This window comes from Notolepis coatsorum (assembly GCF_963971535.1).
Source record: "Notolepis coatsorum genome assembly, chromosome: 15".
Lineage (NCBI taxonomy): Eukaryota > Metazoa > Chordata > Actinopteri > Aulopiformes > Paralepididae > Notolepis > Notolepis coatsorum.
This window is the reverse complement of record NC_140179.1, coordinates 19,434,418-19,452,415: the sequence shown is the minus strand read 5'-3', so window position 1 is coordinate 19,452,415 and position 17,998 is coordinate 19,434,418. Positions and strand designations below refer to the sequence as shown.

At 43.3% G+C, this 17,998-nt stretch overlaps 1 protein-coding gene across 1 annotated transcript in view; it reads left to right on the top strand.

Moving 5' to 3' along the window:
- The window catches only part of sbf1 (SET binding factor 1), a gene marked incomplete at its 5' end in the record, with an annotated part of 194,434 nt that extends 186,274 nt beyond the window's left edge, over nucleotides 1-8,160 (top strand). The window contains 3 exons of the mRNA XM_084330919.1: nucleotides 1,695-1,782; nucleotides 1,931-2,062; nucleotides 7,600-8,160. Coding sequence (XP_084187045.1) covers nucleotides 1,695-1,782; nucleotides 1,931-2,062; nucleotides 7,600-7,698 — 319 coding nt within the window. The 3' untranslated portion in view covers nucleotides 7,699-8,160. The remainder of the gene's footprint in view (nucleotides 1-1,694; nucleotides 1,783-1,930; nucleotides 2,063-7,599) is intronic.
- Nucleotides 8,161-17,998: the final 9,838 nt, after the last annotated feature.

Here is a 17,998-nt window from a genome sequence, read left to right as displayed (position 1 = left end):
TTAACCTCACCTGTATAACAATGATTACCGGACCACTACTTTAGTTTGACACATTATTCAGACTACAGCTCATGTACATACGTGCAATCACTTCCGGGTACCACAGCACTACGGCAAGTATTTAAGGACAATACATCACACTCCCAGACCCAACTTTGAGAATTAGATTAACGGCGTCAATTATATTATCGCGCGATACTAGTCTTGCGTTAACGCAGCACGTTAACGCCGTTAACGGCCCAGCTCTAATATATTTGTTCAAATATAATACATGGTAAAGATCACATATGGATATAGATGTATATATGTGGTAAAATATTATATATATATTAGGGCTGTCAGTTTATCGCGTTAATTAGATGAATTAATTACACAGCAAATTATCACGTTATGAAAATTTACTCAAAATTAATTAACATTTTTAAATAAAAAAATATATTTTTTTATAATATATGTGTGGTAAAATATTATATATATATATGTGTGTGGTAAAATATATATATATATTTGTTCAAATATAATACATGGTAAAGATCACATGGATATAGATGTATGTGGTAAAATATTATATATATATATATGTGTGTATGTATTTTATTTTATTTATTTATATTTTATATATATGTGGTCAAATATACATTTCATTTCAACCTTTATTTAAAATCGTAAGCATCTGAGGTTTCCCTCATTTACAGAAATGACGATTGTACAGTACATAATAAAAACAATATTCACAGATATTTAAACACCAGAGTAAAACAAATTAAAAACGTTTAAAAATCATTTTAAAATATCAACTAAAACAGTTACAGGTAGTCACACAATGGTCTGAAATCATACATTTAAACATTCCAAGGGAAGGGAGAACCTCCAATTTTAGCGTGAGTTGAAGGACATTCCATAAGTTAGAGGCATCAAAGGAAAAGGCTGACTTCCCTAGCTCAGAACAAATCTGAGGAACCCTAAGAACCATCCAGTCATTCGATCGAGTTGAATAGGTTCCAATATTCCAATTTAACAGTGAGGAGATATAAACAGGTTGTTTACCAATAAGGGCTTTAAAAATAAATAAATACCAGTGTTTGTTGCGCCTTTCTGCAAGAGAAGGCCAACCCACCCTATCATACAGGACACAATGGTGAGTATCATATCTGTCACCAGTTATAAATCTGAGAGCTGAGTGATATGCAGAATCCAGAGGTTTAAGAGTTGATGCCGCAGCATGCCTATAAATTACATCACCATAGTCCAAAACTGATAAGAAGACTGATTCCACAATTCTTTTTCTACTAAATAGAGGAAAATTGGATCTGTTTCTGTACAGGAAACCAATTTTCTGTCGCAGTTTAGTGGCAAGATTTTCCACATGGAACTTAAATGTTAATTTCTCGTCGACATGGTCAAGATTACATATGGATATATATACTGTATATATATATGTGGTCAAATATGATATATATATGTAAAATATGATCTATATAATATATGGTATATACAGCAATCTCTCTTCCTCCTCTCTACTCCTCTCATCCCCTCTCTCCCTCCTCCTCTCCTCTCTCCTCCTCTCCTCTCTCCTCCTCTCCTCTCTCTCCTCTCCTCTCCTCTCCTCCTCTCCTCTCCTCTCCTCTCCTCTCCTCTCCTCTCCTCTCCTCTCCTCTCCTCTCCTCTCCTCTCCTCTCCTCTCTCTTCTCCAGGAGCTTTGAGGGCATCTTGTTTAAGAAAGGCGCGCTGCTGAAGCCATGGAAGCCTCGCTGGTTCGTTCTGGACAAAACCAAACACCAGGTACCTCCCCCCTTGTTGCTGTGTGTCTCTATCTGTCTCATTGTTGCTGTGTGTCTGTGTCTGTCTCTCCTCCTGACCCCCTGTCTGTTTCTCCTCCTGACCCCCTGCCTCCCTCCTTGTTAACCCTAACCCTCCCTCTGCCCCACAGCTCAGATACTACGAGAGCAGGCAGGACAAGGAGTGCAAAGGAGTGATTGAGCTGGCAGAGGTGGAGTCCGTCATTCCAGGCACGCCCACCATGGGAGCGCCCAAGAACATCCAGGAGAAAGCCTTCTTTGATGTGAGTCCTTCCCTGGAGTGTGTGTGTCTGTCTGTCTGCAGGCATTAAAGCGGTCCGTCTTGAGACAGATATCCGTCAATTTGATTTGGAGTTCCGTCATTTGATTCGGAGTCGTGACGGAATTTAACCTGGTATAATATGATTTGTAGATGCATACAGATTGAAACTAAATTGAGCCCATCAGAGGCGTCAAATATCATGAAAAGGGGAATTTTCTTTTCCGCGGCCGCGCCAAGCATAGTCATTGGCGAGCAATCGGCAGGACGCAGCGACTCGAGACACCGGATTGCGCTAATAGTTCGTTGTCGGAAATGTATAATAATCGCAAGATACATTCAGACAGTGTTGGATGAGATCTAACTAAATGGATTTATGGACACATTAATGCCCGGACCACAAAGCTTATCGAAGGGTTAGCGGCGGCTCTACCGGTGAGTCTCAGCCTGTTGTTATGATATTAAAATGTAATTGTAGTGCTGTCAGACCCTGATACGGGTTGTCTTCTCCTTTTAGCTAACGCTATTAAATAAAAATATACAGTGGAGGTTAAAATAAGAATGACTTTGCCTGAAAAAAAAGTTCAGTCAGGAGATGTTTTGACCCGCGGGAATAGACTTTACCATAAATCATAGGCTGATATACGCTACATCCTCTTTAAACATATAAATGTTACAGGACACAAGTAATAGATTTAATCACTTTTATTCTTTTAAACTTGGTCTGACCGACCTTCAGCATACATACTGTAGACCATGAACAGGCAGTAGATCCAGTAGTAGAAACGCATGTCGGAAAACACGAGTGCCTGATTGATTGATTGAAAATTGTATTAACAGATTGCAGAATGGGTACAATACAGTACAGCTCAATACACCAGAGAAAGACTTTCGTCTTGTTTACATCAGGGTCCCCCATTTCTCCCCCATGCTCCTATTGTCCTAAATGTTACAGGACAGTTTTAAAATGCTATTGTTTTACTGTATTTGCCCTATACACAATACATAATTTCAACTATACACAATACATAATTTGAACTATACACAATACATCATTTGAACTATAGACGATACATAATTTCAACTATACAATAATACTGAATTTGAACTATACACAATACATAATTTGAACTATACATAATTTGAACTATACACAATACATAATTTGAACTATATACAATACTGAATTTGAACTATATACAATACTGAATTTGAACTATACTGAAAACGCATGTCAGAAAACATATCCTGCATTATGCCTCCTCCACTCCTGGGCCCTCATTCATCAACGTGGACGTAGAACTTGACCTACTTCCACACGTAAGCACGGAATGTAGAACTAGCGTACGCACAGGGAAGTCGGCATTCATCACACGTGCGTACGCAGGCTCTATGGTCCTCCGTGTTGATGAATACCACTTTGTTCTACCGTCAATGCTCGTGCATGATTATCCATATATGGTCATGAAAATGAGGAAACACCCCCCATGGGATGTGAAATAATGGACGGACCCGAGCGGAACCCTGAGAAACTCCACGAAGATTGTTCACTGCTGTCGAACCAAGAAGACACCATCGCGTATTGTGGGATAAATAAAAGGCGGACTCGTAAACGGTGATGTCAGATATCAACGGCTCCCTAAGACCATTGCTGCAATTCTGCCTGGACAGCTCAAAATACTAATAAAGACCGTTCGTTGACCACTGTTTGGCGTTGGTTGTCTGTCATTATAACCGTGCTGTAATATGAATGCCTTTATTAGTTGTGTTCGATTGGCTATATGATTTTTAGAGGCATCTATTTTGTTGTCGGCTAATAAAGACCGCGCTGGAATATGACTGCCTTTTCCCGTGTTGTTTGATTAATACCCAGGGATTAAAGTTCTCCTCAATTTTATTCCAAATCGCGATGGATCTCCCGTAAATTTTCTACCTGCTGCATATGATTTCTAGAGGCATACTACAATCTATTTTGATGTCAGTATTGGGTAGCCTATATAAACAATATAATACGAGAGCATATACAAGAACAATGAATCTCACTGCATGTATGATAGCCTGCCTTTCAATACATGAACTTGAATTCCATCATGTTTGTGTGCGGGACTCACAAGGCTGTTGTCACAATGGGTGGTACCGGTGTACAGTAATAATAACAGTCCACACAATATCACGATCCATGCCATAGCCTATGTTCTATTAGGACATGATCTGTGACGACAAATGTTCTAGAATGTTTGATTAAGATATCATACTCTGACAGCATGTCTATGAGCAACAAAAACGCGAACTTGAATCCCATCATATACATAGTCTGTCCACTATAGTGTCATTGCAATGCGTTTTCTATTCTTTCTTATACAGTAAAAAGGGGGAAGAACACTATACAACTTGTTTCGTTTAACGTAAAGCCTTTTAAATATAATCAAAGCGTTCCCGTGTTTCTGCGGTCTGCGCAGAATAATAACGAGTTGAGCTTTATGATTTATGATGAATTGAAAATGGGGGACCCTGATGTAAACAAGACGAAAGTTGGTCTGCATCCCCAATTAACAATTGTATGTACTGAGCTGTACTGTACTGTACCCATTCTGCAATCTGTTAATAAACGTTTCAATCAATCAATCAAGCTACGCGGAGCGCAGTCAGTCAGTAGCCTACACCCCGTATATTCCGATAACGCTATATAAACCATGCTGCATTCATTCTGAGAGAAAGATCTATTATTCCAAATGCTATTTATAGGGTTTTGACCATAATTACACTACTGTTGCTATTTTACAATGAACTATAATGAACTACGGTTCGTACAGAACGTGCCAGTTATTATGCACAGAAGCTCATTTCCTTGTTGTAATAATATATTCTACCACTGGGCGCTAGGTACGCCAGGTCTGAACTGTGCGTAGATGTAAGCACGAAGTCAAGTTCAAGTTGAAATTGATGAATCCCACTCTTTGCTTAGAAATGATCGTACGCACAGGGTAAGCACAGATCTGTGCGTAGAACACGTTGATGAATGAGGGCCCTGGAGTCAGAGCCACTACACCTGCTACAGCCTCAGAATCCTCCACTCCTGGAGTCAGAGCCACTACACCTGCTACAGCCTCAGAATCCTCCACTCCTGGAGTCAGAGCCACTACACCTGCTACAGCCTCAGAATCCTCCACTCCTGGAGTCAGAGCCACTACACCTGCTACAGCCTCAGAATCTTCCACTCCTGGAGTCAGAGCCACTACACCTGCTACAGCCTCAGAATCCTCCACTCCTGGAGTCAGAGCCACTACACCTGCTACAGCCTCAAAATCCTCCACCCCTGGAGTCAGAGCCACTACACCTGCTACAGCCTCAAAATCCTGCTTCTCCACTCCTGGAGTCAGAGCCACTACACCTGCTACATTTGAACTATACACAATACATCATTTGAACTATACACAATACATCATTTGAACTATACACAATACATCATTTGCATTCAACACCTTAGCCAAGTCCTTGCCAAATGCAGTGAAATCTGAGGAGCTTGGTCAACTGAATGAAGAGGTGCGAGCTTACCAGATTTAGGAGCACAGGCCAAACACTTTGAGGAGAATACTGAACGAATCGATGCTGACTGGTGGAGTAAGATCTTGGCCATGAAGACCCCAAAAGGAGGGATGATATTCCCCATCTTAGGGAAGTTGGTAAAGGCCCTTCTGTCATTGTTCACTGGCCCTCTTGTCGAAGGATCATTTAACATCATGGATGACATAATTGAAAAAGACAGGGCCAGGCTGAACATTGAGACATAATTATGAAGGCTTAGCCATTATCAAGTCCCACATGAAGGCAACAGAGAAAAACGCCTCCAAAATGGAAATCAGCCGTGCACTGAGGAGCATGAGCATGTGCCTGTCTTCTTATGAGAGATACCAAAGTCATCTGAAGAAGGGAATCGACTTTACCATAAATCATAGGCTGATATACGCTACATTCTCTTTAAACATATAAAATGTTACAGGACAGAGTTTTAAAATGCTATCGTTTTACTGTGTTTGCCCTATACACAATACATAATTTGAACTATACACAATGCTGAATTTGAACTATACACAATGCTGAATTTGAACTATACACAATACTGAATTTGAGCTATAGATAATACATAATTTGAACTATACACTACTGAAAAGTTACAGTATGTAGATTTGTTTATTTGTATGACAAAGTCAGTCAACCCTTGCAATCAGTTTCATTTAAAGGGGACATGCATTGCTATTCCTAGCACTATTTGGGCAACTTTACACAACTCCTGTGAGTCTATGGAAGACATCTGTAAGGTTTATTAAAAAAAAATCATTGTTTTATATTTGTAATGGAGTACTCAAAAGCATCATTTTCTAGCCTCAGTTATTGGCTGGGCTCCGCCCATAAGCACTTTCAGTGACAGTCACCCACACAGCGTGATATATGAGAGAGAGAGAGAGGGCTGCGTCTGTGAGATTAGCAGGTCCCCTTGTCTCTCTCCCTCTCCAGGAAGTGTTGCACTGTGCCGCACGCTATAGACGGGGCGTTAGTTATGCTCCCGAATCGAGAGAGAGATGTAAACAGGGCTGCGTCTGTGAGATTAGCAGGTCCCCTTGTCTCTCTCTCTCTCTCCCTGACAGTGCAACGCGCGCGTGTGCTCTGTCGCGAGGGTGTATTTCTCCCTCTCTCTCTCTCGTTCGCTCGCGCTACAACCACAGAGCCAATCGGATCACTATCCGCTCCATCCTCGCCATGTGACGTCACCATGCGAGTCAAATCAGAATGACCTGATTTTTTCGACAAGGAAATGGTCTGCCCTGAATGAGAGCAATCCGCCAATATGGTATTTAGAGACACAGACACATTGATACTAACTACTATTACTATAATACAATGCTAGACACTGAAAAAAGACATTTATAATGCATGTCACCTTTAATGAATTGAAAACAGCATTGATATTACGTAAAAGCAAACTGGCAATAGAAAAGATGTTCAAAATGATCTAGTTCCCTTAAAACGCTAACGCTATTAAATAAATATATAGAGTGGAGGTTAAAATAAGAATATGACTAGGCCTGAAAAAAAATTCAGTCAGGAGATATTTTTTTGCTTTAATCCCTGTGTCTGTCTGTCTGTCTGTCTGTCTGTCTGTCTGTCTGTTGATATTTTTCGATTGAAGCTACCAATGGCTGATTTATTGTTATCTTTAAATGTTAATACTTTTATGGATTGATGCCTTTTAAATGTTGAATAGATTTTATTTGTTATTTTCCTTTACAAGAAAAAACATTATTGAACCATTATCTCTTCCTCTCTCCCTCTATCATCTCTCCCCTCTCCTCCTCTCATCTCTCTCCCATCTCCTCTTCCTTTCTCTCCCTCCTCTCCTCTCCCCTTCCTCTTCTCTCTCTGCCTCCTCTCTCTCCCTCTCTCCTCCTCTCTCATCTCCTCTCTCCTCTCCCTCTCTCTCTCCCTCTATCTCTCTCCCCCCTCTCTCCTCTTCTCCTCTCCCTCCTCTCTTCTCCCTCTCAGCTCAAGACGACTAAGCGAGTGTATAACTTCTGCGCTCAGGACAGTCTGAACGCACAGCTGTGGATGGACAGTGTTCAGAGCTGCCTCTCGGACGCCTAGAGCAGGAGGGAGATCCACCTTAAGAGCAGGCGGGACTATAGAGGAGGGAGATCCACCTTAAGAGCAGGCAGACTATAGAGGAGGGAGATCCACCTTAAGAGAAAACAAAAACCAATAGGGCAGCATGCTGCTGAGAGGCTACCCGATGACGGACATCTCTGCCGGGCCAATCTCGGGAGCTCCTCTCTGGGTAGAAGGCGGGAGAACGGGGAGGAGGGGGCGTAGCTGTGTTCAGAGTGACAGGACCCCCTCACCCCCCCTCCTGTGACATCACTGCAGCCTCTCTCTCAGTCAGACCCCTCGGTCATGGAGGTCTGTCTGCAAAACAAGAGCATGATGTTGTTTGATGATGCGATGACGTTTGGGTGGGAGGGGCTTCCTGCAGACCTGGCATGAAGACTCACTTAGCCACACCCCTCCGCCTGTAGACCACACCCCCTTGCCCTATAGACCCCCCCCCCCCCCCCCCCGCCTCTACTAACAAAACCAACCACTCTGGGGAGAGGAATAAAACAACACGTCTGTGGCCACGCCCCCCTGCATCATCAGCACTGCTAGACTCCACCCCTTTCCGCAAGAAAAGGATCTCGAATGCTGATTGGTTGACTGACCAAACTGCCCCCCCCCCCCCTAACGGATGCAGCCACTGCCCCCCCCCCATTATCTCTCACTGCCCCCCCCCCACCTGACGTCACGTAGAGGCCTCTCAACGGTTCATGAAGGATTTTGTTTTAATATATATATATATACATTATATATATATATTCTATCCATTCTCTGTCACTCTAATTTGCATCAAAGAGAGAGAGAGGGAGAGATCAGTGTCTCTATCCCACTCCCCTGAAGTCGATGATGGTGATGGTGATGATGAGGAAGGTCTTGGAGATGATGGAGATGATGGTGAGGACATATTGAAAGCCATTAAGCCGCTAGCGATCAAAAGCAGGTAGAGATGTCAGCCGGGAGATTAGGAGGCGTGGCTTAGTGTGCGACTAGTGTTTACAAGCAACAAGGCAGTGATTGACAGGACAGTAAGTCCCTCCTCTCTCAACTCTTCAAGTCAATAACACGTTACGGCCACTAATTAACGCTCCAAATTCAAGGGACACTGAGGGATATATTTTGATGCAATGATAAACATAATATATACATATATACATAAATATGAGAGAGAAAGGCGAGAGGTTTGGGGGTTGGATGGGACTGTTCCCCGGAGGGTTATTATGGGATGGCCTCAGAGAGACTTATAGTGTGTTCACATGGCGCGGAGTGCTGAGAGATTGGACCTGGCTGCTGATGGCAACGTGACACCCTCGACTCCGTCGGTGCGATAGACAGCGAGACGCAGGTTAGCGACCGAGACATGCTGGTGTTTCTGTAATGGCTTCCGCCGGCTTGGGAACATTTTTTATCTTCAGGGAACGCACTCCCGATACAGAGGAGGGGGAGAGGAGAGAGAGAGGGTTCTAGGTTCTAGGTCTCCATGTTCATATTACAAAGTGAAATTAAAATGTCCAACTGGCGGTTTTGAGGTAGTTCTGCGTGTTTCAGGGTCGTCTATGGTCTTCTAACTGCTCCGTAAGACGTTATCAGGCTCAACTCCTAATAACAGATTCAACCTGCAGGAAAAGAAAAACATTTCAGCCAACTCTCTTCTCTCCACCTTCTGTTCTAAAAAAAAAACTGTTGATTTTGTTTTGTTTTTTAAAGTTAGGGCCTGTTACTTTTATGTCCTAAAAGCTTGTATATAGAGGAGTCTGTATGTCTATTAGAAAACTATAGAGAAAGAACAATGTTTAGCTGGATTCTGTGAGATCGCAAGAACATTTAAAGTCACTTTTCTTTCTTTTTTACGCCACAGACGAGTTATCGGTTTAACCATCGTTTCAAGACCCCCCCCCCCCCCCCACAGAAACCACACACACCAGACGATCACCACACACACCAGATGATCACCAGACGGTCACCACACACACCAGACGATCACCACACTCACCAGACGATCACCACACACACCAGACGATCACCACACACACCAGACGATCACCACACACACCAGACGATCACCACACACACCAGACGATCACCACACACACCAGACGATCACCACACACACCAGACGATCACCACACACACCAGACGATCACCAGACGATCACCACACACACCAGACGATCACCACACACCAGACGATCACCAGACGATCACCACACACACCAGACGATCACCACACACACCAGACGATCACCACACACCAGACGATCACCAGACGATCACCACACACACCAGACGTTTACCACACACACCAGACGATCACCAGACGATCACCACACACACCAGACGTTTACCACAAACCCTCGCTATGTAAAATACGGTTATTATTACTGCTGTCTCGTTGAAACACGAAATTTGAAATTGTAGATTTTTCTTTTTGTGCGTGTGTGTGCGTCAAATAACTCCTTTGTATATACTACTCAGATTTGTATGTAACGTTTATGGTAGTAATTTATTTAACTTTTGTCTCCTCGGTAAAGAAAATAAATTCCTCAAGCACCACTTTTATTTAAAAAGAAAAAAAAGAAAAAAAAACAATTTAGGAATCCAACGTGCCATTTCTGTATTAATGTGACTAATAATAACTTTTTTGGAAAAATTTGTTGTACAAGTAAACCCTCAGTCTTTTATTTATATATATAATATGATTGTCCTTCAATATCAACCCTAAAAACAACAGCGTGGATTACGGTGTGTTTTATGTATCGGCCTCCAATTTTGCCGCCAATTTTGAGGACGGCTGGTTTGAATTTGAAGTAAGTTGCTCGCCGCTCGGGGGGGAACAGTTTTTATATATATATATATATATCAGTGATAACAGTATACGGTCTACAAATAAAGGAAACACCCACTACTTTTTTTTTTATTTTTTTTTATTCTTAATTGTATTTTTTTACTGAAGTGGAGGGTTTTGTTTCTGCTCTATCGGTGAATAATGCTGCATTCTGATTGTGGTGTTTTATTTAAAGATTAAATGAAAAAGGAACACCTTTGTGGACTCAGTGGAGCACGTGGTTCGCATGACCAAACAGTTACTGGAGTGGTTTTTATAATAATCCTTAAACCCATAGTAATCTCATCAGGCGCCTGGAACAAGATGTCATCAACAAGTTTCATTGGGCTACGTTTTATTAATTGCAATGATCCATCGTCTGAGGAGGGGGAGGAGGAAGGGAGGAGGGGGAGAGGAAGGGAGGGGGAGAGGAGGAGGAGGGAGGGGGAGAGGAGAAGCTGACTTTTCACAGTCAGGTTTTGGACGTCTGGCTGGAGGCCAACCAAAAGTAAAAAATGTTAAATATATATATAAACATCTGCCTTCTGCACTTCTTATCTGCAGCCTCATACATGAAACCCGATCTCAAACATTACTTTATTCTGAGATGACAGTTTTCATCTCATGGTGTTTGTTTTTTGTGATGGTGTTTTTTTTTTTTTTTATCAAGGATGACTTCCTGTTAAAAACAAGTGTTTTTCTCAACAGCTTCAAAGGTATGATGATGTCATGAGTGTGGCTCAGTAGATGATGATGTCATGAGTCTGGCTCAGTAGACGATGATATCATGAGTCTGGCTCAGTAGATGGGTTAACCCTTTCACTGCCACGACAGAAGGTTAACCCTTTACTAGCATACAACCGACGGCGATGCTCCATCATCCGCGGAGCTAATGATGGAGCATCTCCGTCGGTTGTGTGATAGTAAAGGGCTAACTTTCTGTATGGTCAGTGAAAGGGTTAACCGGCTGTTGTGTGGCAGTGAAAGGGTTAAGGTTGTGAGGGAGGTTTTCACACCAGATGGTTTGATTTGGAGCTCAGAGAAAACTAAGAGAAATGAGGTGAAAGCTGTTGAAGGTCCTAAGAGGCTGTTTGGTTAATGATCAGTGGGATTCTATAAGCCCCGACCTGTTGACCTTTAAAAGGATGCTGTAGCTCAGGCCCATCAGCGACCTTTGACCTGCGGTGTCATCATCCCGGCCGTATGGATACGTTAACTTGCATGTTCCCTTCGCTGTTCCAGTATAATCAGAACATTATCTCCTAATGATCCAGTACCTCCATCACATTAACTACAACAATGACATCATTTTATTTATTGTTTTTATTACTTAAATTTTTTTTCTAATGAGACATGTTCCTTCTGAGCCGGTTATGATGTCAATCATGTAATATATATTTTTTAGGATCAAAATAAAAATAAAAACACTGTGGGTTTAAATGTTCATTTGTCTCGTCTGAGTTTGTTGTTTTGCAAATGGTTTGTTGAGACACATGATGCGGGAAGTACTCTTGCCATGATGAAGCACTCTTGCCATGAAGTACTCAACATGAAGCACTCTTGTCATGAAGTACTCTTGCCTGCCATGAAGTACTCTTGCCATGTAGTACTCTTGTCATGTAGTACTCTTGTCATGAAGCACTTGTCATGAAGCACTCTTGTCATGTAGTACTCTTGTCATGTAGTACTCTTGTCATGAAGCACTTGTCATGAAGCACTCTTGCCATGTAGTACTCTTGCCATGTAGTACTCAACATGAAGTACTCTCGTCATGAAGTATTCTTGCCATGTAGTACTCTCGACTCCTAGCGTGTGCCGCACTAACTCATACAAACCACCAGAGGGAGTGATGGCTTACGTCATGGGAGAAACTTTAGGCCAACACATCCCAAGCCAGGCCGCACGTAGCGTTGTCATAACTCATACACACCACCAGAGGGAGTGGGGAATTATGTCATGGGAGAACTATCTAGCCAACCATTCTCAAGCAAGGCCGTGTGTCTGCTCTGTGTTTTGCTAATCATCACCAGAGGCGTCTATACTTTCCGTAGCCGCATTTCTGGCAGACGTTTCTGGTCATGTGACATGTGCGCCCAATAGCGTGACGAGCTGCGTCTTTGCCCATTTCCACGTCAAACAGCCTGCAAACTACCTGGCGTTCTATCGCCATGCTCTAAGACAAACTCTAACCTTAACCAACTTCGAAGATTGCCTAAGCTTAACCAGTGTAGAAACTGGCATCGGCCAATCAGAGAGCGTCTGCCAGAAATGCGGCTACGGAAAGTATACAGGCTCACCAGAGCAGTGGGCCCGCCCTGTTGGAACATTGCTAATCACATGACAGAGCCCTGGGCGGGGGGCGTGTTAGTATATTTTCCCTAACGGAGTTGCACTTCCGCGTTCGGTTTGCACGATCTGATTGGCCACTGACTCTACGCCCAAACAGCGCGTTACGCTAGTTCTGCTAACAGCCTGCAGCCAGCATTATCCAATTCATATCAATAGAAATAACGTATTGTTTTCATCTCTCTATATTAACGTGATTCCATCAACACAACATAAATGTTCAAAACACGACAAGACAGTTTGCATCACTTCCCACGGTTCTCGGAACTTATTCTACCAGTAGTGCGGTAGTTGTTGCCACGGTATTGGGTCTTTGGGTGAATACTTCATTGGCGGGGAAGAACATTGATAGCGGTGTGTGGACCGTCCCGTGAGCCCCAGACCACCGCCCCGCGAGCCCCAGACCACCACCCCGCGAGCCCCAGGCCATCGTCCTGCGAGCCTCGTTACCCGTGCGCCTAAAATTCTACCTGGTCTCTTCCTGTGGGGCTCGCGGGGCGGTGGTCTGGGGCTCGCTTTATGTTGTGTTGATGGAATCACGTTAACACTTTATTCGCCGTTGACGCTGGAACACGTCATTCCCCGCCATGCTCATTCTGCCGAAGACGCTGGACAGCGTCTATGATATCAATATTTCAAAAATCTGTGATCGAAATCATATTTCTCCCCCGGAGACATGAGATGTACTGGTGAGCCCCTATCAACTCTCTAACGGTTCAAGAGCGCCATCTGGTGGCCGATCGGCGGATCGCCCAGGGAAGAAACGGGAAGTGGAAGCTGGTGCTCATTTCAATTTGGTCCGATCACTCGGTAATAGTCCCAGGACTCGAGCTGATCACGACGGATAGTGATGCGTTACCAATAACTCGATAAACAACATGATTTGGACGTATATACTATTATACAACCTGGAAATGGATCGGATATTTCGACATCCCATAATAGAAAAAATTCTGTTCCACGCTCATCTCCCAACGGCGAGAGGAAGCTACGGTGAGTTTCAGCGTACCCACACTAGATGAATGATATAACGTTGCCCACGGAATTATAAACGACCCCCCCCCCCCCCCCCCCCATCCGGTCATCATCAGATCATACGTAGTAACTTCTAGAAGTACGTCCATTTGAGGGCGGCTAGGTGGTGTAGTGGGCAAGGCACTCACCACCAATGTGGAGACGCTGGGTTCGCGTGTTCGAATCCAGCTCTCCACATTGTTTTCAGTTTGGCTGGTCGTCCGTACTAATACAATTGGCAGTATTAGAGGGTGGGAAACTGATGGGTGGGGATCGGGCGTTGTGGACAGCGACTCCTACAGGTCGGTTGGTGCGCCTGCGCAGTAGAATCAGGAAGTGTCGGGGGCAGCGTGAGCCTCCCACGCGTTACTCCTCGCCACTGAGAGATCGAGCTGCGCAGGTGAAAAGATGCGACTGCTGAGGGGACTTGTGCTATGTATGACTTAGTCCACATTGCAGCCGGCTTGTGGGAGGCAAGAAACAGTGTTCGTGACAGGGGAGGGTTGAATTGGATGATACGAAATTGGGATGGGAGAAAAATATAGAAAAAAATGGATAAAAAAAAAAGATGTACGTCCATTTGAATTTTTTTTTCTCGCAGATTCCTACCAAACTGTATTTGATCATCAATATAATGCATTTAGGGCTATAAATCAAGTTCTGGAGAAAGCTGCAGAAAACGATAAAAACATACTTATACTTTAGACCTTATTTTAGTATGAATATGTGAATGAAAAAGTATAACGTTGCTACACCCTGAACAATAGATATAAGACGTTGAATGGGCCATAGTAATGTCAATTTAGCAATCAAATTTAAAAAGTTATAGCCCTGCAAAGAAGGGGAACTTCTCCATGTTAAATAGGGCTGGCGAGGGATGGTAAATTATGAATTTAACCCTGGCGATCAAAGTGTTAATATAGAGAGATGAAAACAATACGTTATTTCGATTGATATGAATTGGATAATGCTGGCTGCAGGCTGTTAGCAGAACTAGCGTAACGCGCTGTTTGGGCGTAGAGTCAGTGGCCAATCAGATCGCGCAAACCGAACGCGGAAGTGCAACTCCGTTAGGGAAAATATACACGCGGGCGGCGGATCTGAGTGAGGGTTTTTGTCCATTCCTTACTAAAGGTAGTCAGGGAATATGATCAGATATTTGACCAATCTTGGAATACATCTTACCAAGACATTTCTTCACCAATGTGTTTGTAAAGGTGTCTAATAACATATACAAAGATTTAAATTCAACTCCCATTGGAAAACGTGTGACAGCTGCTGAAAGTTGGAGTGCCCGGAACCTTATCTGTGAACATTTTTAAATGTTTATTTTTGCCTTAAACACTGCGTGAGGTGTCAAACTAGTTTTTTTTTCATGATTCTGAATCGATTGCAAACATTTACTTTGCACTAAAAGCACTCATTGGTGGAAAAACGACCACGCCCACCTTTCCCGGGAGATTATTTCCCATCTCAGTCCATTTGTCAGTACCCCTTTTCACAGTGCTGCCCCTCCATCTAACCATGCCAATATATTTGTCAGTACCCCTTTGCACAGTGCTGCCCCTCCACCTACCCATGCCAATGTGTGCACTTGATGTCTCCCATTTGCAATATGTGTCCCACCGGAAGCTGAAGGAGCGACCCTGCTTCAGAGGAGACAGCTCAGACTCTGTTTCCATACAGGAGTGGGAGGAGCTCATGAGGAGTTTCATTAAGAGGGGACATTTGCAATCTGAGGAACAGGCAGAGGAGATTCTCACGCACCTCAGGAGGCAAGTGAACTTTATGCTTGAGGCTATCTGGCACAACAAACTGAAATGTGCCAAGGATGTCGTCAGGTTTGGAACCAGGAACAGTGATATCACCCTGACGCCATTTATGGCCTTCTGCAGAATCACTTTGATTCTGCCTGCCACATGCTCATCGCTCCCATTAGCAGACTTCTACACCACTCTTCCTGAGAAGGGTGAAGATGCATTTGACTACTGGCTCAGGCTGAACCGTGCTGTTGACCTAGCCACAGAGTCTGAAGGAACAAGGCAAGACGCTAGACAGCCCTGGCACTGAAGTGACACGTATGTTCATAAAGAAGGTCAACTTTGATTATTCCAAATTTGAAGCATCTACTAGCGGGCTTAAAATACCAAAGTTATCAGAGGAGGCCGGGGAATTGGGGAGACCAATCACTCTTATAGAACTCAGAGACAATTGTTGAGATGCAGAGGGGTAAGGCACCCGACTGGGATGGGATTCCACCTGAATTATATTTAGCATTCTGGGACCAGTTGGGCCCATTGTTACTTGAAATTATTGAATTCACCATTGAACAGGGTGGATTCTCGAGAGATGTTAATATGGCTTTAATTAAAGCCATATTAATTAATTTAAAGGACCCCAATGACTGTGGCAGCTATAGGCCCCTGAGTCTTCTCAGGGCCAATCTTAATTTTTTTGCCAAAGTACTGGCCCGTCGTCTGCAGAAGTATATGGCGGTGCTGGTACATAGAGATCAAACCGGATTTATTCGGGGTTGTTTAGCCGCAGATAACATTAGAAGATTATTGCATGTAATTGACAACAGTAAGGGCAATAATATAACTCCGGCCACTGTTCTATCTCTGGATGCCATGAAGGCATTCGATAGACTAGAATGGTCATATCTTTAGACGGTGCTGGAGGCTTGGAAAGAAATGTATACATATGATTCAAGTACTTTATGCTTCACCCTCAGAAATGATAATGACAGGCAAAATATGTTCCACACACTTCCCGGTCTCTAGGTCTTCTAGACAGGGTTGTCCTCTGAGCCCCGGACTATTCATGCTTTCCCTCGACCCATTAGCCCAATGTATTAGACAAACAGAAGAAATCGCCCCTATAACAATCAATGATACACCACACAAAATTGCTCTTTATGCGGATGACTTACTAATTTTCATTTAAGACCCCTCCCATCAGCCACAAATTTACTTAGTATAATTGATGATTTCGGTAAACTGTCAGGCTTCAAAATGAATTGGCCCAAATCAGCTTGTTTGCTTCTTAACTCATTGACCGCCGGGGATTAGACGGGTCCCGTTGTAGCTATGTCACGCTTTAAAGATAGGAGTGCGTCACCTTGTTTGTAGAGCTATATCTATATTCTATATTATAGCTATGGGGAGGGGACAATACTATGGTCATTTGACAGTGACTTTCTTCTGTCCAAGATGCATGGAATTTTTCCATGCATACATTCACACGTTATTCCATGGTGAATATAAGTATAATTTCAGAGTGGTCTGGGGTAATTCCCGAAAGGCTGAGTTATATCCTTATACGTGAATTCTACTATAAACGTTGGCGTTTCTTGCCTGGACACGCTACTATTCCCAAATCAAATGTATATAATAGGTATTATGTTTCATCATGAATGCATGAAAGGGGGGGGGGGTCGTATCTGATTCTTTGATTGCCAGTAACGGTATTCGTATTGAACACAAAAACGCTGATAAGTTGGATCGGTATAAAAACATTGCACTATCAGTATCAAGCTAGAATTGACGTCAGATAGTCCTCAGAGGACAACCCTGTCTAGAAGACCTAGAGACCTAGAGAGTGTGGAGCCTATTTTGCCTGTCATTATCATTTCTGAGCATTCCAATTGTTTGATCACCATCTGTTCCATCTGATGTCCATCTGGTCCACGACATAACCCACCACAACATATGGATCGGGAGCATTTGACGCACTTCAATGCAATAGGGAGAACCGCTCGTCTCGCCCGACCCAGAAAACTGCGCCCGGTGACATTTGAGTGTAACACACGGTCTGGAACAAGGTTTACTGCACTCTCGATACTGCCGCCTGGGAGGATCTGGCCGGTACTGCACCCTTGGGGTCGCAGTATGCCTTCTAACGGCAACATACGGGTCCCTGACATTGAATAGAATATTAAAATCGATGGTGCCCAATAACGTATATAAACGTTGTTGGCGGGGAATGGTTAATGAGTTGGCCAAAGCAGTGCAACTACCGGCTGACCTCCCCATAGTTGAACACTTTAAATACTTAGGCATAGATTTTCCCCACCCTAAATCAGACAACTAAATATAACTTTACAGGCACATAT